At 37.7% G+C, this 27,376-nt stretch overlaps 1 protein-coding gene across 1 annotated transcript in view; it reads right to left on the bottom strand.

The window, feature by feature from the left end:
- Positions 1-27,376, bottom strand: part of TRPM3 (transient receptor potential cation channel subfamily M member 3) — a 430,339-nt gene that overhangs the window by 79,178 nt on the left and 323,785 nt on the right. The window contains exon 8 of the mRNA XM_068667797.1: positions 18,816-18,939. Within this exon, the coding sequence (XP_068523898.1) occupies positions 18,816-18,939 (124 nt within the window). The remainder of the gene's footprint in view (positions 1-18,815; positions 18,940-27,376) is intronic.

Genomic DNA, 27,376 nt, shown 5'->3' with positions numbered 1-27,376 from the left:
TTGAACAGACCTGGAATGTTATTCCAGTTGCGGTTTTACATCAGGCTTCTGTAATCATGCTTGAATACTTCATTAATGAAGAGGGTTGCATATGCTCCCTGTCTTTTCTCACAATTTCTATTAGAAATGCAGACACAGATGTTGCCCCTTTGTCTTTTTTTCTGTCACATTAAAACATCGATAACCAGAGAAAATAAACAAGTTTTGTAAAACATTGAGAGAAACAGAAATTTTTTACATGGTTCATTGTTGGATCAGATTGTATTGCCTTATGCTAGACACTCTTTTGACAAAAAGAAAGCATGAACTTTTTATTTCTGAATTTTACAACTACAAGTATAAGGAGACAACACTTGTTCCAAAAGTACAGATTAATTTCTCTGCTTATGTACTCTGTAGTGTTTTAGCATTCTTTAATTCTTGTAGTTAGAGGATGAAGGACATGGGGACATATGTTATAGTATTTATGAAGACTTACACTCAGAAATGTTCAATATCTCTGTATCTCTAAACAAACAAACAAACAAACAAACAAATCCATCCATTTTGCTGGAGGTCTACCCTTCTGATGATTTCTTTTCCTTCAAATAATGAGTAAGAATTTTGTGTTTGTAATTTACTCATCTAGTTTCAAGAATCGTAAATGCATTTGACATCTTACTGAGTGCTATTTCCCAGTATGTTGGTGGATAAATCGTTGCAGACAACTGATAAACAACACATCAATGTTGTTAAAGCAGAACATTGCCCAGAGCCTTATTAAAATGGCTTACAGATGCTACTGCTCTAACATATATAAAACTTCAGTGCCAAAGGAAAACATCTGGGTTCTCTGTTCCCAGCCTCCTTTTACTGGCTGAACATCTGCCTCTGAGAAGTAGAAACAGTGATTAATAAAAACCTAGAAACCCACTTGATAACTAACACACACAAAAAAAGAAAGCTTTACTTCTTTAAAGGAAAAGAAGTGACATAGTTCCTCAGAGCCATTCATCTTGAAAAAGACCAGCCTCCTGCTTAAAACTACTGTAGTCCTGCTTAAACCTTCTATACAGTTGTAGCTTCTGTTCAGCCTCAGTGAAAAACTAAAAGGAGATATAAGTTAATAAGGCATTGAGATCCAGACCATTTAATTATATATAAGTAATATATACATATAAAAATGATATATATAAGACAACACAAAAGTAAATGAACAAAACAACACAAGCAAGCAAGCAAAAAAAACAAACAACAAACAAACAAACCCACAAAATAACAAAACAAGCAAACAAAAAAACAAAGTTAAAATGTAATGTATGCTTAAGACTTGTTTGCCCTGGAAAAATAAAAGTAGTGGAAAGAGTTGCAGTAGCAGTCAGGCTAACCTGAGACATTCTTTGGAATTGCTGTGAAAGAGATTAGTTTAAACTGAACAATTTTCTTTATGCTGATCTGATTCAAACTGTATCTATAAAATAGTTTTCTATTTTTTTTCATAATATACTTATATTACAACGAAAAACTATCATTTAATTCCTCAGCTATTTTGTTTTGGAACAACAAAAAAAACATATGTTCAGAGAAGAACAAAAAAGAACTTCCTTTTGCCCAGATGTTTTGTGCTACGTTATTACTTCCATGTAGCCAGTAGTTTCAACTGTTGATGTTAAACTCAATTACTTTAAAAGATATTTATTTTATTTATTTATTTATTTATTTATTTATTTGTGTTCCTCACTTTGGGTATTGTGGGATTGGTCTTTTTTTGATTTCCTTTTTTCCTTCGTCAGTGTTCACACAATTTATTGGCTTGAAATGGTTCTTTTGGGTAATTGCCTGAGGCATCTCAGTGTACAAGTGTGAATTCCAACAACAGTACAAGCTTTTTTCTTTTTAATCTACTTTTTCATCTCTTCTTTACAAATATGTAAAAGCTGATGTTAACACTCCTTAGAAATACAAAAATGTATTTCATTGCACTGAATGAGTTAAACCTTCAGATGAAACCCAACTGAAACAGACATGCAAGAATAGCTCTTAAGACACCAATAAAAACTGCACCAATGAGCTGCAAAAGCAGCATTAATGGGCATTGTGATTCTTACTAAATGTAGCTGTAAAGTTTGACTTCTTTTTGATATGCCCATATCAAAATGTAATGTATGTAATTTACATCTATATGTAAAGTATAGTAGACAGCAGCTCAGGTTGTTCACTTTTAAATGCTTCTGTGTTTGTGAGAGGCTGAATTTAATATTTACAGGTGAAACAGGGTACCTTCCTTTATTATCCTTTGATTAACTTGTTATAGGAGGAAGATGAAGAGTGGAAAGGAAGAGGTGACAGAGTAGAGATCACCAGCTCTGCTGGGCTCCTCACAGGAGGAGGTGATTGAGAGCCACCTGGAAAAATACTGTCTTAGTTTTATAGTGAAAAGAAAAAATGAAGGTACCACAGCACAGAAGACTACTTATCATTTTCCTCTACAAATTTTGCCTGAGTGAAATGGATAAGGTTTGTTCTTAAAAGCAGGAAAAGAAAAACAAAACAAAACAAAACAAAGCTGGAAAGGTCTTCTCACTATCTCATTGTAGATCATCTTGAAACATCTTAATGTGTACAGCAGTAACTTCTAGGAAAAATAAAAATGAAAACAACAACAACATTGACAAAACCCTAGCTGTGTCCTATTTCTTCCTAGGAAAATATGCTAGGAAATCACTGAGCCAAAACAAACCTCTGCAAGCACAATGATTGCAGCACATTGTGGTCCTTGCCAGAAATAATTACAGTCCAGCAGGGTAGAAACCTAATTTTCGGGCAAGGCAGGTAGAAAGCAAGTGAAAAACAAAGGGATGAAGAAGAAAAATCAGCAGGACAGAAATCCATGGAGGGTGGGGTGGTTGCAGAGCTGAGCAAGAGGAAGAGATTATCTGACCTTAGGCACTTTATTAAATGCAATAATATTAAAACAGCTTTTTTTTTTTTTTTTTTTTTTTTTTCTTTTTTAGTTTGTTTGCGTGTTTTGTTTAGTGCCACCTTCATTCTTCTTTGTCAGATTTATTTTTATTACAGTTTTCCTTTGCCTCTTCTGGCTCAGTAGGGCCAGTTTAACCTGATATGATGAATCCTGTTATTCATTTATCTTCATGCTGGTACTTCATTGCACTTCTATAGGCATGGTCAAACAATACTGTTTTACCTGAGAGCAAGAAATATGATCCAGACTTTCAGAACTAAGTGACATACTGGCATACACAGATATTACATTGACATTTAGGATTTCCCAAATCTTGTGTGCACATAAATTCAGGGTTACCTTAGAAATACAGATTACAGCTGTGAGTATACAGATGAGTATATGCAGTTTCCTTAATGGTAGCTGACAAATCAAAGGACCAACAAGGAAGAAAATACATCAAATAGATGCTGAAGAGGGAAGATGTGGTCAAACAGAAAGCAAATGAAGTCATAGGTGATTCAACCTTTGAAGTTGCATGGGCATTGAGACACTTCAGAGCATATAAGTATTATAGGTTTCAGTATTCTAATCACAAAACTTCTGAATTCTTAGAACTGGTTCCCCTGTCCAGTTCCTTTGTAACTGTATTTATGTCCCTTAGTAATCTGGGTGAAGCAGGGCTATTGGAGAAGGCAGGAGGGGATGCAGCAGACAGACAGACACAATTCAGGTTATTTGATCAGCAAGTTATACACAACCGTGGGAAAATCCTTGTCACAAAAATTGTTTTGCTTTATAGATTTCTCTTTAAAGCAAGTATAAAACAAGAGACAGAATAGCTCTGTCACTGTTTTCTATTTTCAGGCCTTGTTGGATATATCAACGATAAATTTTCCTTAGAATGAACTGCTGTATGGAGAACAGGTTAGTAATGGATGAAGCTGATTGTACCACTAGAAGGAGAAGCAAGAGCAATAGGTAGGGACATCAGCCATGGTCATTACTAACTGCAAATTCTCCAGATTATGGTATGGGAATTCATTCTATGATTTCATAGAAATATTTCTTAATAGTTCAAAATAGCACTTGGTGAAATTAATCACAGAACAAAAGTTATTCCTAAGGATCAGAATATTTATTTCTTTTGATGACTTTTCTAACCAAAAATAAGTCCATCCTGCCTTCCCTCCCAACACACTTTTTTTTTTTTTTTTTTTTTTTTTTTTTTTTTTTTTTATTTTCCCCCTAGGACTTATTCTGAAAACTTGATACAAACAGAAGTATTTCTGTTCAAGGACAGTTATAAATGCCCACGATCGAATCTGAATAGCTATGCAACACCAGGCTGCTCTAAGTTTCCTATTACAGTTAATTTTTTTTTTTTTTTTTCAGTAAGGTTGATGTCAGCCCCTTCGGAGTAAGAAAAAAAGGATGAAATATATTCAGATTTTTAGCTGGTATTTGTTTGAAGAAAGAGGATACAACATCATATCAGAAGGAAGAATGTACAACTGCATTGAAAAGCATTTTACCCACTGTCATAGAAGCAAGAGAAAAAGAAGAAATATCGTTCTCTATACCTCAGATTGACAGTGCCTGCTGACTACACAATGGATAGCTGAGGAGAGATAAAAAAGCAGGGTGGAAGTGATGACAGCAGAGAAAGCTGCCGGCAGTACTCTCTTTACATGCTGTATTCATAGCATCTTAAGAATACTCCAAATTATTCATACTTTTAGAGATGGGATTGTTTTTCACTGGCATTTCACTGTCAAGTCAGGAGAACATACAGTGATTTCAAATTACTCTAAATGATTTTTTATTTTATTTTATTTTATTTTATTTTATTTTATTTTATTTTATTTTATTTTATTTTATTTTATTTTATTTTATTTTATTTTATTTTATTTTATTTTATTATTTATTTATTTTGCTATCTCCATACAATCTTTTGAATGTCCTTAAATCTCACCCATGGCAAATTCACTAATTGATGTTTGTACGTATTTTGGTCAGAAAAAAAACACACCTCCTTTTCTACAAAACAAAACAAACAAACAAAAACTAACCAACCAAACAAAAAACAGATACAATTTTGAACAGAGCCTGAAACTCCCTGCTTGAGAGGCTAAGTTCAGAAACATAGGCAGTTCCTTCTAGAGTGCATGTTGACATTTATAATTTAGTTAGGCCTACCTGAATATTTCAGAGGAAAATTCCTCTGAAAAGAAAAAGGAGACTTTTAATGAAACAAGGTCTGTTATGCAAAGTATCAAAATGGCTCAGATAATAGGGGAAAGCATTTTCTTTTTTTTCTTGCAAAAAATAATCCTGTTTAGCTCAGAGGAAAAGCTTCTTGTTGTGGAGGCATAACAAAGATCAAAGTGAGCAGGTGAGTAGATGGATAATACTGCAGAAGAAAGAGGGTGGCAAAAAAGAAGAACTTCAGGAACAGAAAGATTAGAGAGAATCATGTTTACGGAAAGAAAACCTAAATTAAATGGTGTGCTATTCTGAGGAATAAAAAAGCGAATTCCAAATGAGGAAACAAGAGGGAGCACACACATGAGGGGAGAAGTTTGAATGTCGGCTGCAGTTTCAGAATTATTTACATTTCATTTTGCTTTGTGGCAGCACTGCAACAAATTTTATTGCTCGATCCAACAATTTGTCACAGACTCATTTTCTGGTAACAAGCAGAGAACAAACAAAAAAATCAGTGTTTATAAGAATGGCAGCAATTCTGCAATGAGAAGCCATCTAGGTGCACAGAAAATCATGTTACAGAAATTACTGTCAGTGTTTGGTTTCTCCAGTAATTGGTATCTTTTGTTCAAGACTGAGACAGCTGTGTCAACCTCTTAATGACTGGTGAGAGAATGCTATGGAAATGTCACAGCTTTGTCCCATGTAAAAAACTTACAGTGTACACAATACTTTTTAAGCCTTACAGCACTGCCAGCAGTTTGGAATGCAATAAGGTTGGATATAGTGTTTAGGGACATGGTTTAGTGGGTGATATTGGTGGTTGGGGGATGGTTGGACTAGATGATCTTGGATCTTTCTAACCCTTGTGATTCTATGATTCTATATATATTTCCAGTAGAATAAATGACCCCAAACAAGTTTTGGAAGTAAAAGCATTGAAAACAATCATTTTCCCTAGTGCTTTCATACTGTTACATTACGCAATTTATCCCTCTATACAGGCAGTGTACCAGCTCCTGATTTTAATGTTGAGGAAACAGGAATAAATATAAATTGTAACTCACAAAGAATATAAGCAGAGAAACAGAATTTAGATATTGTCCATTAATTTACAGTGCATCAGCATATTGTGATGATAAAGACAGATATGTTTCCACACACATGTGTACTGCTTCTGACGAATGTGGAGAACTGGTAACAATAGATGAGGAGAAGGCAGAGGTACTTAACAACTTCTTTGTCTCAGTCTTCACTGGGGTCAGGCTTCCCACACCTCTTGAGTCCTCAAACATCTAGGCAGGGGCTGGGGGAGCAGAGTCCCTCCCACTGTAAATAAAGAGCAAGTTTGTGACCTCCTGACACAACTACAAGTCTATGGGGCCTGATGACATGCATCCCAGGGTCCTGAGGGAATGAGCTGATGTAGTTGCCAAGCCACTCTCCATCAGATTTGAAAAATCATGGCTGTCAGGTGAATTGCCCAGTGACAGGAAGAAGAGAACATCACACCCAGTTTTAAAAAGGGTAGAAGGTAAGACTCAGGGAACTACGGACCAATGAGACTCACTTCTGTGCCTGGCAAGATCATGGAATGAATCTCCCTGAAGGCAATGGCACATGCAAGACAAAGATGTGATCCAGGACAGCCAGCATGGCTTTGCCAAGGGCTAACTGTGCTTGACCAATCTGCTGGACTTGTATGATGGAGTGACTGTATCAGTCAACAAGAGCAGACCAACCGATTTTATCTACTTGGACTTCTGTAAGGCTTTTGACATGGTCAAACAAAACATCCTAATCATTATTTTGGAAAATCTCAATGGATTTGAAGGGTAGACCACCTGGAAGATAAGGAATAGGCTGGATGGCTGCACCCAGAGAGTTGTGATCAATGGTTCTATGTCCAGGTGGAGGCTGGTGATGATCTGTATTCTGTCTTGGGACTGCTGCTTTTCAATATCTTCATCAATGACATAGGTAATGGGACTGAGTGAACCCTCAACAAGTTTTCAAATGACACCAAGCTGAGTGGTACAGCGGACAGCAAAATAAGATGTGCCATTCAAAGGTCCCTGGACAGGCTGGAGAAGTGGGCCCATGTGAATCTAATGAGTTTCAACAAGTCAAAGTGCAAAGTGCATCTGGGCTGGGGCAATCCCAGACATGAAGACAGACTAGGAGAACTGACAGAGCACAGCCTCGCAGAGTGACTTCTGGTGGATGAAGTCTTGACATGAGCTGGCAGTGCATGCCTACAGCCCGGAAGGCCAACAGTGTCCTGGGCTGTATCGAAAGTGGAGTGGTCAGCACGTTGAGAGAGGTGATTGCCCCCCTCTGCTCTGCCCCACCTAAAGTACTACACCCAGGTTTTGGTCTCCCATCACAATGAAGATATGGACCTGTTAAAGTGGGTCCAGAGGAGGGCCACAAAGTTGATCAGAGGGCTGGAGCACCTCTTTTATGAGGAAAGGCTGAGAAAAGTGGGGCTGTTCAGCCTAAAGAAAAGAAGGCTCTGGCGAGACCTCATTGCAGCCTTTCAATACTTAAAGGAGTCTTATAAAAAGGATGGGGAGGAACTCTTTTCTTGGGTAGATAATGATTGAACAAGAGGGAATGGTCTTAAACTAAAAGAGCATAGATTTAGATTAGACATTAGGAAGAAATTATTCACTGTAAGGGTAGAGAGGCACTGGAAAGAGGTTCCCCAAAGAACTTGTAGATGTCCCATCCCTGGAGGAGTTCAAGTCCATGTTGGATGGGACCTTGGCCAACCTGATTTAGTGGCATGGGCATTGGAGTTAGATGATCTTTATGGTCCCTTCCAAGCCAAGCCATTCTATGATTCTGTAATTCCATGAAGGCTTGCAGTACAGGAACTGGTTGAGAACAACTAGGAAGAGAAATAGCTTGGGGTAACAGGATGATAGGCATCAGCCATTTAGCTATTTAACCCCATCAAACTAGTGTTTCCTTGAAAATGTACTCTCCTGACAAACAGGCACCCATGCCATGGACTGAGGAGGTCAGAGTTAACTGAGGAGGTCATAGTTAACAGAGTTAACTATGCCTGTGTTTGTCTGGCCTGCTGAGAGAAACCCATGTGCATTCCATTTGAACTTTACTTTTACATTTACAGTCTCATACATCTCAGGTCATCTCATAAGTGTGTGTCCCCATACAAGTCCCTTTAAATCATTCTGGGAAATTAGGAACTGGCAGCAACTCACAGCCTTAGCCAGTGTTACAATTGAATAAACACATCCCTTTTGGCACTTGCCCTTGGATCTGCAGTATCTTTGCTCTCCTGCTAAGCTAACAATCTTGGGCAGAGTACTATTTCTGTAAAAACCAGCCAAGAAAGCCAATGTTATTCTAGGCTTTTATTTAGATAATTTAACCTATAACCTTTATCTTGCTCAAGGATACTAACTACAGAAAAACTAAATCAAGTTTCAAAGCAAATTTTAATAAAAAAGATATCAATGAAATAAAAAACTCACCACTGAGATGGATAAATGTAATATTCTCTTATTTTAAGAGATCAAAAGTCCAATTTGTTCATTCTCACTGCTGTATATACTGAAAAATCATGTCTTGCAAACTACTGCCTTAAACAATGTTGTCTGTAGGACTTACACGCTCGGATACATCTTCAAATGTTGATTTTAGAGGGAAGGGTGGTGAGTTGATTGGATAACAACAATATTAAGACTGTGGACTCTTGCTTCATTTTAAACCTTTTTTTTTTTTTTTTTTTTCTGTGCAACATCTGTACAAATAGTCTGACAGAATATGGGTGCCCAGGTTACTTTGTTATAGATGATACAGGTGCATGTCTATTCTGGATTTAGGTTGTCAATAATGTCATGATGACGCACAGAAAACAAGCAGCAAAATTAGTCATGAACCTTTAGTTTCATAACTGTCTTGGTACTGATAGTAAGCAGGTAATACTTGGAAAAGGCAGCTCAGTTGATCTACATGAGCTTCTGTAGATATTTCTACAGGATGGCAAATTGGCAGATACTGCTGTATCTACACAGAAGCTCCAGCTCATACGGTGAGTTCCTCATCAATGAATAAGATATTATAGCATTAATGAATGGGTGTCCATGACTCAGCTGAAGTCATGGAAAGAGAAATTAGATTTTCTAAGAATGGCAAAAAAAATTACAACTTGTCAGACATGACTGGGATGGGTAGTGAGAAAGGTTTCTATTATGTGGAGTGTACACACAACATTAAATTCTTCCAACTTCCTGACTGGAAATATTGGTTTGTATTATATTGTATATTATATTGTGTATTATATTGTTGTCTGTATTATCTTGTTGGCCACATGCTACAGTTCTGCCTTAACTTTCATTCCTGGGACAATTGACAGGGCTGTATAATGGCTTGGTGTGCATTTTGCATAATTACTTGCTGGGGTAGTTTAACACTGATGAGCAATGTCAGCACCACACAGCTAGTCTCTTACTCCCCTTCCTCAACTGGATGAGGATGTAAAGGGATAGGATGGAGAAAGGGATAGGGGGAGAAAATGAAAAATGAAATGGAGAAAAAATGAAAAAAGGCTTGCACATTTGATATAGGAACAGTTTAAGGAAAGGAAAAAAAAAAAAAAAAAGAAGGCCATGCAGAAGCAAAAGGAGAAAAAATATTTTCTACTTCCTATCCTCAAGTGATGTTCAACCACTTCCTGGAATGCAGGACCTGTGTGTATACACAGTAGTTTCTTGTGAAGACCAGTGTTTTCACGAGAGTACCCCCTTCTTCTTCCCATTCTCCAGGTTTTATTGGTGTGCGTAACATCGTGTGACACACAATATTCCTTTGGTTTGTTTAGGTCAGCTGCCCTGGCTGTGTTCCCTCCCCACCTCTTGCCACTCCCAGCCCAGTGGCTTTATGGAGTGTTGTAGTGATGGCCTTAGTGCTGTGCCAGCTCTACTCAGCAATAGACAAGACATTGCTGCAAAACAAATTCTGTTCTAGCTATAAGTGCAGTGCACAACACTTCTGTGTTGTGCTGCTGTGGGGAAAGTGAACTTCATCCCAGCCAGACCAAGTACCCTTGTTAATAGTGTAAATGGTCTAATGGAAGTTCCTACAAACATATTTTTAAGGGAAAATAAAAAATTTAAATCTAAATCTGCAAAAAAGATGCAAATTTAATAATGCAATACATAGAAAAAGGAGATATTTGTAGTAAGTATCTAATAGGTAACTCCACCTGTGATAATTGTGTATCATAGAATCATAGAATCATAGAATATCCTGAGTTGGAAGGGACCCATAAGGATAAGAGTCCAACTCCTGGCACTGCACAGGTCTACCCAAAAGTTTAGACCATGTGACTAAGTGCACAGTCCAAATGCTTCTTAAACTCCAACAGGCTTGGTGCAGTGACTACTTCACTGGGGAGCCTGTTCCAGTGTGAAGAACCTCTTCCTGATGTCTAGCCTAAACTTCCTGATGCCTAGCCCTGCCTCAGCTTAACACCGTTCCCGCAGGTCCTATCACTGATGATTACAGAGAATAGGTCATCTGCCTCTCCACTCCCCCTTGTGAGGAAGTTGTAGACTGTGATGAGCCTCCTCTTTTGCAGGCTGAACAGGCCCAGTGACCTCAGGCACTCCTCATGTCTTCCCCTCTAGGCCTTTCACCATCTTAGTCACACTCCTCTGGACACTCTCCAACAGTTTAATGTCCTTCTTGTACTCTGGTACCCAGAACTGCACACAGTACTTGAGGTGAGGTCGCACTAGTGCAGAGTAGAGCAGATGTATATGCAAAATGCATCAAATAAACCTAAAATTGTCCACTTACTGACTGTAAGCAACAGACCAGATATTTACTATAGCGCTCTAGGTGGCTGTTGTCACAAAAGAACATCACCAGACTTGTGCTGAACATGGCATTAGAGTGGTTTAGGATGGACCAATTAACTGACTAAATCACAGAATCACAGAATCATCTAGGTTGGAAGAGACTTCCAAGATCACCTAGTCCAGCCTCTGGCCTAACACTAACAAGTCCTCCACTAAACCATATCACTAAGCTCTACATCTAAAAGTCTTTTAAAGACCTCCAGGGATGGTGGTTCAACCACTTCCCTGGGCAGCCCATTCCAATGCCTAACAACCCTTTCGGTAAATAAGTTCTTCCTAATATCCAATCTAAAATTCCCCTGGCACAATTTTAGCCCATTACCCCTTGTCCTATCACCAGGTATGTGTGAAAATAGACCAACCCCCACCTCCCTACGGCCTCCTTTAAGGTACCTGTAGAGTGGGATAAGGTTGCCCTGAGCCTCCTCTTCTCCAGGCTAAACAACCCCAGCTCCCTCAGCTGCTCCTTGTAAGACTTTTTCTCCAGACCGCTCATTAGAAATTGCACAGTTTTGTTTTGACATTTGATCTCACATTTTTGGGCTTTTTGTCAGCAGAAGCCCTTGCAAAGCAGCTGCTAGGATCAAAAGCTGTTCAAAGCTTTGGTGTAATACAACTTTTTTTTTTCTTTTTGTTAAGTAACTGTTTGGCTTGTTGAATGTGTCCACTGGTTTCTGAGATAATAATAATAATAAACAAACAAACAAACAAACAAACAAAACCAACAAGAACAACAAGAAAAAAGCAGACATCTCCTTGCAAAGACTTTGTTCTATGTGGAGTCAATGACAAAGCCCAGCTGACTTCTTGGTGGAAGAAGAAAAAAAAACATGATATTGTCTTAGCAGAAAGGAATCAAATAAAGCTTACAGAATGCAGTACTACTGGGTAGAACTGTAAGACTTATTTACAGAGGTAGGGCTTACATACTAGACTAAACCTATTGATCTGCATTGACTGCAAAGGAGATTTGACCTTCATCAAAATTAGGAGATCTACTACAGTCACTACTGAAGACAACTGGCCCCTCCATTTGGACACAGAGGACTAATTAACATCAGTACATGCTGGAAATCTCACGGAATGTTTCCATGGGTGAGAGAATTCCAGCTACCAGCAGACCATTAACAACATGATGTTCCCTTGCTACAGAGCTTTACTACCAAGTTACATGCTGTTCACAGCAATTATACTTCTGCAGGAACCACAATTTTTACTGTTTGAGAAGTCACCACTCCCTCTTCTGCCTCTATGAAAAATACTCCATTAGCATTACAAAATCTTAGCTGAAATAATTTGTTTATGAAGCCAAATTAATTAAAAAAAATGGATTAGAATGAAATTTCTAGCCTTTGGGAAGGGCCAAAGAAATAATTAATTAATAGATAGATAATTTGAAAATTCATTGGCAAATTCTTAAAAGTCCATTTAATTTAGCTAATATTTATTTCAAACATGTCTATGTGTACATTAATAAACACATCCAGATGATGGATAATTAGCATATTAATTCTCTGGACCTTATCCAACTTAAAACCACACTGTGTTTTCTGTGTTTTGAAGCTAGAATATAGAATCGTAGAATCATCTGGGCTGGAAAACACCTTCAAGATCATCAAATCCAACCATTATTATAGCAGTATAGCAGTGTTTTTTTTTTTTTTTTCCCTTGTAATCCATTAGTTTCAAAATACTTAGCAAAGAAATTAAAACATACTACTTGATTTTTACAATTACAGTGTTTGTTTATAAGACCAGGTCAAGCTTTTTTTTTTTTTTTTTTTTTTTCGTAACTGTTCCAGAAATGTGGACAGGCTCACTCCAGCCTTTTCAGTCAGACAGATTAGAAACCACTGGAGATGAATAAGTCTTACTGGTAGTCCAGAGAGAATAGAAACTGCTAGATCACTCAGCAGCTTCTCAGTATTTTGTGTAAATAACCAATATAATGAGTAAAAGCTGGGGTAGTACTGGGGTAAAATGTTAGCCTTGCAATACAGGTTGCTTATAAACTGCATCTTTGCATTTCTGGACAATTTGGATTTGTCTCTGAAAGAAAAAAGCAATAAATACTAAGCTTCTTCACTATACAGATCTCTTCCCAATGCACCCAGCTACTTCAGAGTGACACCTGAATTATTTAATTGGACAGCACCTGGGTTGCAAGTTAACCATGAAGATAACTGTAATGACCATTTATATGTTCAGGAAAAACAAACAAACAAACAAAACAGAAACAAAACCAAAACAGCTATAAGGTCACACTTGTCATTAAGCAGCCATTACGTTCATCACAATGACCATGCACCAAGCCACAGAAATAGCTGAGAATAGGAGAGGCGAGGAAAAATATCTATTTTTTGCTGACATGAAATAGGAATGGGATTTTCTTGTTTCTCCTGTAGCAAGAAACAAATTTTATCTGTGGCATCTATGTGGGAATGAGCTCCAGGGATTGACAGGTGCATACAAACCTATGCCCACTACCAATACTCTCTTTCCACAAACCCTTCTTGTACAGTCTTTGTAGCAATAAGACAACAAATTCAACCAACAGGCCGTACATAGTTAATATACTATTTTTTGATTACTAAGGTACCAAGACTGGACCTATCCTGATTCATGGCAAAAGCCTCCTCTCTAAAATGGATATAAGATTATGTCTGTTAACTCTCAAAGAGCTATTTGGGAAACAATTTTTTTTAATTTTATGAAAAACCTACCTAGTTGCACTTTTTTTTTTTTTTTTTTTTTTTTTTTTTTCAGGGACATGTACCTCTCTTGCTTGCCAGAATGGTTTTTCCCAGACCCTGCCCAAACAAGCTTCCTTCTTTTGCTTCTGTCTGCTCCAATGGTTTAGGAACTCCAGCAATATGCCAGTCTAAGCTTCAAAATTATTCAGTACTCCTAAAAGAGTAGACCAGCCTGTTTTTGTCAGATAACTCAAACACCAGAATTATTGTTCTAAGGGCACATAATAAGTACTGACACACAGATGAAACAAGAATTCTTAACTATAGCCCAACACAATGCATTTCTAGAGTCTATCTGAAGTGAATTATCTGCTATCCAGTTATTTGAGGGAATCCCTTTGCAAGGGCAGAGCTGGGCCACTGCCAGGCCTTGACAGGCTGAGTCCTCAGTCAATGAATTGCAATGACCTACTCTTTGAATTCTGAGAAGAAATTCCACAATGAAATGAAGGATCAAAACACACCCTTGAAGACTGTTTCTTTCTCTCATAAAATAATAATAATAATAATAATAATAATAATAATAATAATAATAATAATAATAATAATAATAATAATAATAATAATAATAATAATATTGTGCTAATTTCTGGAATTCCAGTTCCATTTTATTGTGCTTTTGGACTAATCAATATGGGTGCAAATATCCCAAGTGGAAAAATTCTACTTTCATTTCTTAAAAACCTCCTAAAACCTCCTTCTTTCTCCTCCTCCACCCTCCTTCCCCACGCCCCCCATTTTTTTTTTTGGTTTGTTTTTGTTTTTGTTTTTCTGTGTCAGACAAGATATCAAATGGGCTCTTTTAGCTTCTCATGAGCTTCATGTAAGAGATTGGAAAATATATTCACAGTACTTTTTAAAAAACAGTGTTTGTTGGACTTCACAATACTGCTTCTTCTACAGTTAGTTTTTGATGAACCTTCATGTCATTATTCGAGGAACTTTTTAGGGTAAATATTTTCTTAAGAATTCTAAGAGTAACAGCAGAGAATCTCCATAAATTACATAAGAAAAATGTTCTATGCCCTTGTAATCTACAGTCATACATTCATAGTCTTCTTAATTTTATATAGAATTTTATGCTCTATATTTTATTAATCACCTTGCTCCAAATAAGTTTCTGAATGTGAGTGCAGATGTATGCAACACTATCACAGCCAAGTTTACAATTGAATCAAATCTACTCATGAAACAGACAAGTAAAATTTGTTCTGTGCTGCAAACTTAACAGACTTAGTTCTCTCATCTGCTATGGCCTCACCTTATTATCTAGCTCATATACTCAGATTGAATTCATTTAATAAACTTACAGTTCAGCAAACAAATGGAATATTGCACATGTAATAATGACAATCCCTGTGCATAAAATTCATTCTTTAAGAGTGAAACTCGAAATGTCAGAACTTGAAAAGTCTATCTTATGCAGTTATTATGATTTTTTTTTTTCTGACCACCACATTAAAAAAAAAAATTATGAAAGAAATGACAGGTTTTTTTATACATTCTAAGTAGGCAGAGTAGGAAAACTTGCTTTCCAAGTCAGCTTTTTGTTCCTTTCCAGAGATTAAATTGTGTTTAGTTTTCTCTTTTCACATTTCCTTTTCGCATCTGTGACTCATCTGTATTTACCATTTTCCTATCTATGCATGTTTGCACTTATCTGTTTAGGATGCATACTGCCACTCTCTCTCCCACTGTCTTTTTTGCTTTCTATGAGTTCAGCATCACCAAAGTTAGGCAGTCGGGTACACTGTACCCATGAACTTAGGGAAAATAGTCACGATCAGTTTGGCTGATGCTGAGTTCTCATAAGAGACAGTTTTCTACATCTTCCTTTTGCTAAGGGAAAAAAGTGTTTTTCCTTTATTTTGTTTATTTCCTTTGAGAGAGAAGAGATTAAGGTGATGACAAAGTCTGTTCATCAAGCAGTATTTTGTATTACGCACAAACCAAATTAGAAGGTCAACACTGAGGAAGGACAGGAGCTGGGACAGAAGTAGGAAATATGAAACATCTTGCTATGTAGATCCAGTGAAGTCTCCACTGGAGACTAAAGTCATCCATCTCCTCTGGCAATGATTACGAAATGATTACTTCATCATTATGAAAATGAGCACCACAGTACAAAAAGTTTGTGAAACTGTTGGAGAGCGTCCAGAGGAGGGCTACGAAGATGGTGAAAGGCCTAGAGGGGAAGACATATGAGGAGTGGCTGAGGTCACTGGGCCTGTTCAGCCTGAAAAAGAGGAGGCTGAGGGGAGGCCTCATCATGGTCTACAGCTTCCTCATGAGGGGGAATGGAGGGGCAGGCACTGATCTATTCTCTTTAGTCACCAGTGATAGGACCCGCAGGAATGGTGTCAACCTGAGGCAGGGGAGGTTTAGGCTAGACATCAGGAAGAGGTTCTTCACTGAGAGGGTGGTCGCACACTGGAACAGGCTCCCCAGTGAAGTAGTCACTGCACCAAGCCTGTTGGAGTTTAAGAAGCGTTTGGACTGTGCACTTAGTCACATGGTCTAAACTTTTGGGTAGACCTGTGTGGTGCCAGGAGTTGGACTCTTATCCTTATGGATCCATTCCAACTCTGGATATTCTATGATTTTAAGAAAATTGTTGTTCTTCTACATTCATATAAAATGGTATGAGTCTTAAAGGAACCATTAGGTTAGCAACCACACCTCAGACATAAAATCTTTCTGTCATACTGCTATTAGAAATACCAATGAGTACAACTATGATACCAGAAAGAAACACTTGTGTTCATACATACTTTTTACATATGGTTGGTAAGTGTTATAAATTCAGGTTTGGAACACTTAATTATGGGCAAATCATTTCCTGGCTGATGGCTCTTCACAAGACACATAGGTAAAGAATGTAAGTGGTGACAGGTTACATGACTGTAAAGAAACTTGTAACAAAGGCACAGTCTTGCACAGAATAAAAATCCTTGTGTAAACACTGTGGACAAAAGCTTCACAGTTTAACTTTATGGGAGTAAAGGCTGTTCAAAGATTGAAAACATATTCTGTTTTAGATGGCTGGAACAATCCAGAATTTCATTCTTCCCTTCCTGATAATTCCATCTCTCCTTCCTGCTTTTCTGCCTCCCTTGTTCTTTTACATTCCCTCCATTATTCCTTTCAGCCATCTTCTAAATAGGATTTATATGTTTGCATGCAGAACATTGGTTCTGCATATACATATGAATTTTATTATTATTTTCATTCTTTGTTAGTATTATTAAGATGTTAACAGAAATGCCTAAAAAGTGATATAGAGTGAAGATTTTATTTATTATATATATCTACTGATGGCACCTCATTTGATACAGTAGCTACATTACTGCATAATGAAATATTTTCAAAAGCTTAGACTTGCATCAAAACAGCATGTTCAGAACTACTAAGGTGTCTAGGCCTTGCAGTGAGACTAAATGTCTAGGCCATTCAGTGAGAGTACCTCAGAAGTGGACCCTATCTCCAGCACCTTTTTCCATCACATTTCTGCTGTGGACAATATGATGTACATGTCCAAATTTTAAAGAATGTCTTTCACTGTGGCTATCTGGTATTTGGAGACAGACTGCATGTGTGGGCATAAAAAGATGGTTAATTGCCTGTACCTTCTGCAGTAAGGCAGCCTTTTCAGATAAGAGCTATGTTTAGTTTTTACTCTTTTAAGTGGTAGCCATATCTGCTGTCATGATAAGAAAGTAAGAGCAACTCAACATTAAAAAAAGTCTGGCTTTGATTTGGAGATTAATTTATTAAGGAATTCTTTTTATTCACTCAGCTCTTCTACTCTCTGCATATAGCTACTACAAAAATCATTGCATGTGAAGCAAACTTGAACACCATGGAGGTCATGGTACATCTTGACAGCAACAATTGGACAAGAAAAGAATTTCTGTAGCATGATCACATTTTTTATTTTTTCCTGAGAGTTTTAATGGAAGGAGAATGTTGGTAAAATAATACAAGAAGAAAAATAACTCTATTTTGATGTAGTTCATCTGTGAAAGGGATGACCAGTCTATAGCTTATGGACTGCACAGACTGCTTGTGAATAATTTACAGTCTGTTATACAGTATGAATTCTGACAGTATGATTAAGAACCCAACAGAGGCTGCTGATGGTCATGTGCCCATCTCACCTTAGGGTAGAAGGGAGAATCCTCCCTTCACACTAGAAGGGATATTTTTATTAACACAATGATTAACATCATTTCCCATTATGTTTCAGTGTGGTATTATATTATATACTATATGCCATATTTTCAACTGAAATTAAAAGACATTGCAGAGGATGAAGTCACAGAAAACTCCAATAGTTTCAGAAAACAAAAAATCTGTAAAACATCTGAGTCAATATTTCTTCCTGTTTTTTACCCTACACAAAATGTTACAGCATGCCTTCAGTCTGGAATTTCAGGAAGCTGCAATATGAACTAAAACCAAAGCTAAGAAGGTTTATATTACAAAATGGAAGGATGCCTGCTCAGTCATTTTTAAGAAATAAAAGTAAAAATAAAAATAATAAAAGACTCAGTTTAATCCCAAGTGCTTTAAAATGTGATTTTGCTTTTGCTTCTGCAAAAGTACTTTCATAGAGCTCCTAGAAATTATTGAAAGATCTTATTTTATGCATGAAAGTATGAGTAAAAGATGAGAAATAAACTTTTTTTTTTTTTTTTTTTTTTTTTTGTAGTTGAAAGGAGTAGTATTTTAATCACAATATACCTGAGGATGATTGAAAACTAATGATATCCATACACTATTAGCTATATTTTGATATGTAAAAGTAAATGTAGAGGAACTTACAAAAGTTGGAATAAATCATTTCAAATAAGAAAACAGATCAAAGCAAACAAAAGTCACCATAATGTAGAATAATATCCTTCTAGAGTGTAGATCATAGTCAACAGTTTTGTGAAATACTTCAATAGATGCCTGAAAAGCTCAATTAAAACAATGCATTGAGCTTTGTCTTTGTCCCTAAGGAATGTGTAAACATACCAGTTCCTTCTTCTTCATGCACTCCATGAGGATAATGAAGAGGTGTTGTGCCTGGGTTCGAGTGTATGTGAAAGTCTTCTGGATGGTAACTAGCAGCTGGTCCCTCAAAGACTCATTGATAAGTCTGAAATTCAAGAAGAAAAAAATACAGAAATGGTAAATTTCTCTTACTGAAACAGACCTAAGGAAATTTTGTTTGTTTTGAAAGGAAAGGAAAGGAAAGGAAAGGAAAGGAAAGGAAAGGAAAGGAAAGGAAAGGAAAGGAAAGGAAAGGAAAGGAAAGGAAAGGAAAGGAAAGGAAAGGAAAGGAAAGGAAAGGAAAGGAAAGGAAAGGAAAGGAAAGGAAAGGAAAGGAAAGGAAAGGAAAGGAAAGGAAAGGAAAGGGAAAGGGAAAGGAAAGGAATTCTGAGAGCATCAGAAAAAAATTGGAAAACACTGTTCTAGAAAAACACATTGATCATGCTGGGGTCCCTCATCTCCAAAGTTTTTCTTTCAGTTCACATGTACTACATGACAGAAAGTCATTCAAGTGATCAGCTCTGTGCGATTTCCTAACAAAAACAGGTAGCAAACTGACAGTCATGATTTGAGGAAGACCAACAGGTGAACTGAAGACCTCTTTCTATTAATGAGTTAGAAGAATTCAACTCACAGTTCATTTTATGAAATTGGGAACATTTCTGCTGTTGGTGTCTTTGATTTTAGCTTGAGTATCTCAACAACTTCAACCAAATAAGGAATGCATAAAAAACTTACTCTGATCCTGAATCCACCCAAAGGAGCCATTTTGCTTTTACTGATCTTCCAGAATTTTAAACCATTTTTATGTTCCTCCTTGTTACTAATGTTATTACTTGCAAAAAATGGCTCAAGAACAGAAAGAAAAGATAACATGGAATATTAGTACTTGAACCACAGTCCTTTATATCAGAAAGTCTATTCCTCAGGACCGTTTTGAGTGAAACACTGAAGTCCGTAATGTCTTACAAATTAGTGGGCTGTAATTTAGAACATTTTCCTTTTATGTACAAAAGTTCTACACTATAGCAGTTTTCTCACAAAAAAAAAAAAAACCACCACCACCACCAACAACAAAAAAAAACCAAAACCAAAACCAAAACAAACAAAAAAAACCACAAAAAAAAACCAACACCTGAATGTTTAATATTAGCAGAGGCAAGATGTCTAAGAGTCACGTCACAAGTCAATGTTGATCACAGAGTCACAAGTCACTGTTGATCATTTGAGGCAATGAAAATCAGAGAATCTTCATGACTCACATTTTATGATAGAAGATAAACAAAGATATAGTTCTGCAGCAACCAAAAAGAATTATCAGAAACAGCACAATATGTCAGTGTTGGCTTATGGTAACTGTTTTAGGAGAACAAAGACCAAACCTTCTAACCTTCTTCCATTTCATGCTGTTGGTAAATGTCACCTGTACTCTGTACTGCAGGAACCTCACTATACAATTGAATTTCAAAAGTGATTTAAATATCTAGTCTTCCTGTCTACAGCAAATATGTTCTTAGAAAGGACAATAAACGGGAATGGGAATGGGAATAGATATGGGAATGGGAACAAACGGAAATGGGAACAGGAAAGGAAATGGGAATGGGAACGGGAAAGCAGTATAAAGGCACAGAGATGAATATAGAGGGCCTGGCAGATGAAGTGCATTTGTTCTCTACTCTCTAAATTTGACTGTAAATATCTCTGTTGAGTACGATGCCACTGCATAAAGAGGTCTACAAGACATATGTTAAACTTCTTGAATTAAAATGAATTAATATGGATTTTTAGACCACACTGTGGATCACTGTCCTCTCAACACCTGGCTCCTCCTGCTGTCTTCTGCTTTTTTGTGGATTCCTTTGAATGAAGAGTATCTGTATGTCCTCCTTTCAACAAACAGCAGTGTGGCCTAGAGGTACTTTTCTCTGGGACAGTGGAGAGACAACAACACTGCATTTACTGCTTTCTGTAAACATTCCATTCCCCTGAAAAATGACCTGCTTCCCTCATAAAAGTGGATATACAACAATTTCAGTGGAAACAACCTCATGATGAATGGCAATGAGACCTAGCAGCAGAGGACTTCCTCTGCGGGGTTATAAGAAAAAACAACCTGAAAAAAACAGCTCCTGTATAGAAGAAGATACAAGCAAGTGGGAACATGAGATGTTGGAGCACAGGCAAAAATATATGTTCCCTTCATGTTAAAGAGAATCAACTGGGAAAGGCTGACACCCTGAAGAGTACACTTTAATTACAGTAAGTTAGGTCTCCTTAGTCTGGTGTATTTCAAGCTGCAGAGTAGTAGGTCACATGCAAAATAAATTTTAAAGCCCCGTTTTTAGGACTCTTTAAAAAAATGGAAATTTGTTTTTGTTAAGAATTCTGATCTTAAAGAGATAGTGGAGATAGAAGTTATCATTCTAAGGATAAGTTATTGGACATATTAAATTTTCCACATTTCAAACTAAGAAAGAAAAAACGGATTAACCAGCAGAACAAATTTCCTGAAAACATGGAGACTAAACAGAAATTTAAATAAAGCTCTAATTTCCATTGGAAATGATGTGAAATGTATGAAAAAAAGAACACACACATATTAAGAAATATCTGAAATTGAAACATGAAGGAATTTCACAAAATATTTCTAAAGATTCTGTGATGAAAGATATCCTATTTTCTCACTGAAATTTAATTTTTAAAAAAGTATGGAACTTCAAGTTTGGAATTCTCTTGGGCTAAAGTAGGGGAAATTTTCTTCCTTAAGCACTGAATAAAAGCACAGTTTTTCTCTTTTCCTTCTCCTTCTCCTTCTCCTTCTCCTTCTCCTTCTCCTTCTCCTTCTCCTTCTCCTTCTCCTTCTCCTTCTCCTCCCTTTCTCTTTCCTTTTTCTTTTTCTCTTATACACCTACATTTAATTACAGGAAAAATAAATATGTCTTCTTCTAAAGTTTCCTAATAGTGATTTTTTTTTTCACTTTTCCTAAGGAATATCTAATTAATAATAGCTTTTGGTGCAAAGTTGATCTTTATGATCTTACCATGAAAAAAAAGGGAGAAAGATGTCTTGGATCCATTAAAAATGTTGACGTGGCAAATTTAACAAAGTGACATTCTAGTTTTGTTCAAGACATGCTAGAAGATTAAACAGCAAAGCAGAACTTTCTTCATTGCTTTGGCTGATCTTGTAGATATAGAAGATAGCGTTCTGGCATCTTCCCTCTTCATAAATTTATATATTTTTCGAAGTCTTGCTTAATATGTGAGGAGATAATACACACTCCCCTCAATAACATCACAGTCTTTCAGCCTCATGGCACATGATTTTATAGTGAACACTGAGAGGACTTGAAAGATCTGGTCCATAGCCAGCTTCTTAAATTATTTAGTCACTTTTCTGCAGAGCTTTTTAGTATTGAAGTTGTACAATGTACTAGAGATTTATAATGATTATGATTTATAATAATAACCCAATTTCAAAATGTAAGTTTGTTATAGGTTTTTTAACTTATTGTTATCAAAATGCTTTGAAGTTCTCTAAATGATACACTTCCATTCAATGAACTGCACATAATCTATTTCTAACTTTTCCTTCATGAATTCTTATTTCCTTTTATTTATTTATTTATTTTTAGATTACTACACTTTTATTCGAGATAAAGAAAATATATCCACAAAATATCAGTGTAATCTGAAAACAATTCCCTACCATCCTTTATGGGAAGCTTAAGGGATTTTCTGTTTTAATTATGGTTTTCACTATAGACAATCACACCATACGTCAGAAATATGACAAGAGTCTCTGCTGCTTTTTCTTTTTTCCATTAGAATTGCAAATAAGACACAGTGGTGCAACTCCATGGGACTGAATGAATTTCTACTGCCTTTGAATCCACATATTTTTACACAGAATTACAATAAGAAGAGACAGAATATAAATGTAATTATTCCTTCATTCTATTCAAACAATGATAATTTCTCTGTGCTTCATATAAGGAATCCTTGAGAGGATTGGAAGGGAGCTTAAAGATCATCTAATTCCTGCATTCCTGCCTCCTCCCACACAGTTTTTTTTTTTTTTTTTTAATTATTATTAAAACCTTTACTGCTTATCCTATCACTACATCAAGCCCTGGCAAAAGGTCTCTCTCCTGTATGTTCCCTTCAGGTACTGGAAGGCTGCTCTAAGTTCTCCCTAGAGCCTTCTCTTCTCCAGGCTGAACAATCCCATCCGTATGCAGTACAGTACACCTGAAGTACCAGATGATCTTGAAGGTCTCCTCCAACCGTAATGATTCTATGATTCTATGTTTCAATGATTCTATAACTCCAAGTGAGGTTTCATGAGAGCTGAGTAAAGGGGGAGAATCACCTCTCTTGACCTGCTTACCATACTGGTTTTGATACAGATCAGATATGGTTGGCTTTCTGGGCTGCAAACACATATTGCTACCTCAAAATGGGGGTTATGTTTCCCCTCTTCCCATTAGTGTGAACTTAGAATTTCACTGGACTGCCACAAGCTCTCAAATACGATGGGCAGTGGCTTAGCAACTACATCTGCCAGTTCTCTCATGTCCTGCGGATGTATTTCGTCAAGTTCCATGGAACTGTGCACCTTTATGATCCTTAGATAGTCTTGAACATGATCTCTTACAGTGGGTTGTTCATCATTCTCCCAGTCACTGCCTTTGCTTGCTGGAGCTTGCACTATGTGGCTGGAGCTCTTGCTGGTGAAGACTGAGGCAAAAAACTTGTTGAGTACCTCAGACTTATAATCTGGGAGGCCATGTCTCCTGTTTCCTTCAGAAGAGGGCCCACAATTTCCCTAGTCTTCCTTTTATCATTGATATATCTTTCTTGTGGCTCTTAATGGCCCTGGCCAAATTTAATTCTAAACAGGCTTTAGCTTTCTTAATCTGATCCCTGGCTGTTCAGACAATTTCTCTGTATTCTTCCCAGGCTACCTGACCTTGCTTCCACCCTCCGTAAGCCTCCTTTTTCTGTTTGAGGCCAGGAGCTTCTTGCTCATCTATGCAGGCCTCCTGGTGTTTTTGCCCAACTTCCTCTTTGTTGGGAGTCATTGTTCCTGAGTTTGGAGGAGGTGATCCTTGAACATTAGCCAGCTTTCTTGGGCCCCTCTTCCCACCAGGGCTTTGTCCCATGGTACTTTACCAAGCAGGTTCCTGAAGAGGGCAAAGTCTGCTCTCCCATAGGCAAGGGTAGTGAGATTGCTGTGTTCCCTCCTTGATGCCCTCTGAATTAAACAGAATTAAACAGAATTTTCTAGGTTGGAAGAGGCCTCAAGATCATTGAGTCCAACCTCTGACCTAACGCTAACAGTCCCCACTAAACCATATCCCTAAGCTCTACATCTAAACATCTTTTAAAGACTTCCAGGGATGGTGACTCCACCATCTCCCTGGGCAGCCCGTTCCAGTGCCTAACAACCCTTTCAGTAAAGAAGTTCTTCCTAACATCTAACCTAAAACTCCCCTGGCACAACTTAAGCCCATTCCCCCTCATCCTGTCACCAGGCACGTGGGAGAACAGGCCAACCCCCACCTCACTACAGCCTCCTTTAAGGTACCTGTAGAGAGCGATAAGGTCACCCCTCTTCTCCAGGCTGAACAAGCGCAGCTCCCTCAGCCGCTCCTCGTAGGACTTGTTCTCCAGGCCCCTCACCAGCTTCGTCGCCCTTCTCTGGACCCGCTCAAGCACCTCGATGTCCTTCTTGTAGCGAGGGGCCCAAAACTGAACACAGTACTCAAGGTGAGGCCTCACCAGAGCCAAGTACAGGGGGACGATCACCTCCCTAGCCCTGCTGGTCACACTGCTTCTTATGCAAGCCAGGATGCCGTTGGCCTTTTTGGCCACCTGAGCACACTGCTGGCTCATATTCAGCCGACTGTCCACCATCACTCCCAGGTCCTTCTCTTCCTGGCAGCTCTCCAACCACTCATCTCCCAGCGAATGCAAAACTCCACCATTTCATGGTCACTGCAGACGAGGCTGCCTTTGAGTTTCCCCTTCCCCACCAGACCCTCCTTGCTGGTGAGAATGAGGTGAGCATTGCACCTCTCCTCATTGGCTCCTCTGTCACTTAGAGAAGGAAGTGTATCAGTGCATTCCAGGAGACATCCCACCACAACTGAAAAAAGGTGATGAGGTCATTGCCCTGCATGCATGAGTACATCTCTAACTTCTCAAGTCTATTCCCCATGCTACATGTGTTAACCTAAGGACATGCTACATGTGTTAGCATAAGGACAATTAATATGGGCCACTGATGAAGCTGACTCTCTCATTGGAGTGTCTGGAATTCCCTTGCGCTACTCTTCTGGTGCTCTCTTGTTGACCCATGACACTTCTCAAGGCTCTGGGCACCTATTACTGACACTGGTGTCAAACTGGGAGGAGCAGGATGGATTAAGGTTCTCTTCCCCTGGCAACTCTAGTTTCATGAGAGTTGCCAAGCTGGTGCCCCTCTTTACTGGCTTGGCAAGCCTGTGACTGAAGATGCTGTTCCCTTTTTTTGACAGATGGACCCCATCTGTCCCCAGCAGACCAGGTTTCTCAAAGTGAGTCTCATGGTCTAAGTAGCCAAACCCCTGCCTGTGGCACCAGTCCTGTAACCATCTGTTGATTTGCCAGACTTGACTTGCCCTTTCAATCCCCTTCCCTTTGACAGGGACTGATAAAAAAAACAACTACCTGGACTCCTGAGTCCTGTACTGCTGCTCCCAGGGAGCAGCGTTACTTGCAGCTCTTCACTGGTGGTTGTTCTACACTATTTTCCCTGATTATGTTTATTGAATGGCTGTCCCTTGACGAAAGAGGTGGTTGCGTATAACATAGAAATGAGATACTTCTATGCAGCTTTTAATTTGTAAAGTGCTTTGATGCAAGAGAACAGTAAAAATATAAAAGTATGCAATGTGAAAGCAATCTTGCAATCTTGCAAAAGATGCAAAAGAAACACCACAGGGGACAGAGAAGAGCCAAACTGCATGCACACTATCATCCTTTTTGCTCAAAGCAAAATATCCTAATATTTTCCTTATTAGAAACAAAGATACTTAAGTCTCATACATAGCCTAAAAGCTCTGCCACAGTGTATGCAGAGACAGATCAATCCAAAGGCAATCTTTAACAATTCTCATGTAAGGCTGCTCTGTTAAAGAAGAAATAGTGTTTTATACGTTTCCTTATGAACATTAGACAAGAAATACATTTTTATGGCATTGAACTGAATTCCTTAAGGGCTTCATACTTGCAGGAGTAGATCTGATGGAGTAGTTAATATACTGTAAATTCAGCTGGGAGACTGCTGTTGAATATTGCAAGTTATTTTCCATTAAGAAAGGAAATATTTGCCTAAGAAGTGACACAGTTTTAACTTAGTATTTCATTTTTCTCTTAAATTCAGCATTTAATTAAAAAAAAATCTCTGAGGATTAAAAACTTCTATTGAATGATTCTATAAATAGTTGCACTTTGCAGTTGTACTTCCAGTTTGTGCAAGAAAGTGAAATGAGAAGACATCCTTGATAATACAGTAAAAAATATTTTGGCTTTATGTGGAGAAGAGCTATTAACCACTAGAATATTCACTTCAATAGTTTGGGGCTACATATAGGATAACTTTGGGTGCTTATGATTAATCCTATTTTTTCACCTCTCAAAGCACTTCAACACATTTTCAGCTTTTGAGAAAATGAGAAATTAAGTGTTTCAGGGACTTAGATATTTAAATTAGGGAAAATAGCAATAAGCAGCCAAAAAACATCATCAAAGTCAGAACACAGGGAAGCCTATATTTCAGCCTGCTTCTCATTTAGGTTACTTCCAGTAGATAGCCTGTTTGTCGTTAAGATGTCAAAACTACAAGGAGCTCAGTGAGTTTATAACTAAGACTAATTCGTTTGTAGTGAAATGTAGCTATCTTGTACATAAAATGTTGCATTCAACATTTTTCAGACTGAGGCAATATGTAGTCCTTGGAACTATAGCCATGGTAGGCTTTAAAAGAACAAACAACAACAACAACAACAAAATACCACAAACAACAGTAACACTGCATTAATACTGTATATCTGATATTTATAATGCTCAAGCCTCAGCTCTGTGGAAACTGCCTGTCTGCCTTGCCTTTCCCCTGAAATTTCAATGGACTTTTTGAGAGACATGTGATAACGAGGCTTCAAAACTAATTTATACCCAAAGACACCTTTGCTTTATGGTGTGCATCACAGTTCTTTCTGATCTGTTCTTAGCATGTCATTCCATTGTAGAAACACTTCCTGCAAGGCAGGATGTACAGAGCATTCTGTGCTCACAGTCTTGTTCCACTGCAGTACAATAAAGTCTGCTTGCAGTTAGACTTAGACTCAGACTTAGGTTAGTGACACATCCAACTTTTCATGAGGTAGGACTATCATTAGGCTTTAAAACAAGGCAGAGCCATCTTCCTACCTTTTGTCTGCTCAAGGATGTGCAAATACTGACATTGCAAAGGGTTACTGCAACATGATTTATATATA

This window comes from Anas acuta, chromosome Z (genome assembly GCF_963932015.1).
Source record: "Anas acuta chromosome Z, bAnaAcu1.1, whole genome shotgun sequence".
Taxonomy (NCBI): domain Eukaryota; kingdom Metazoa; phylum Chordata; class Aves; order Anseriformes; family Anatidae; genus Anas; species Anas acuta.
Note: the sequence above shows the minus strand (reverse complement) of the source record. Positions and strands in the feature narration are given on the sequence as shown.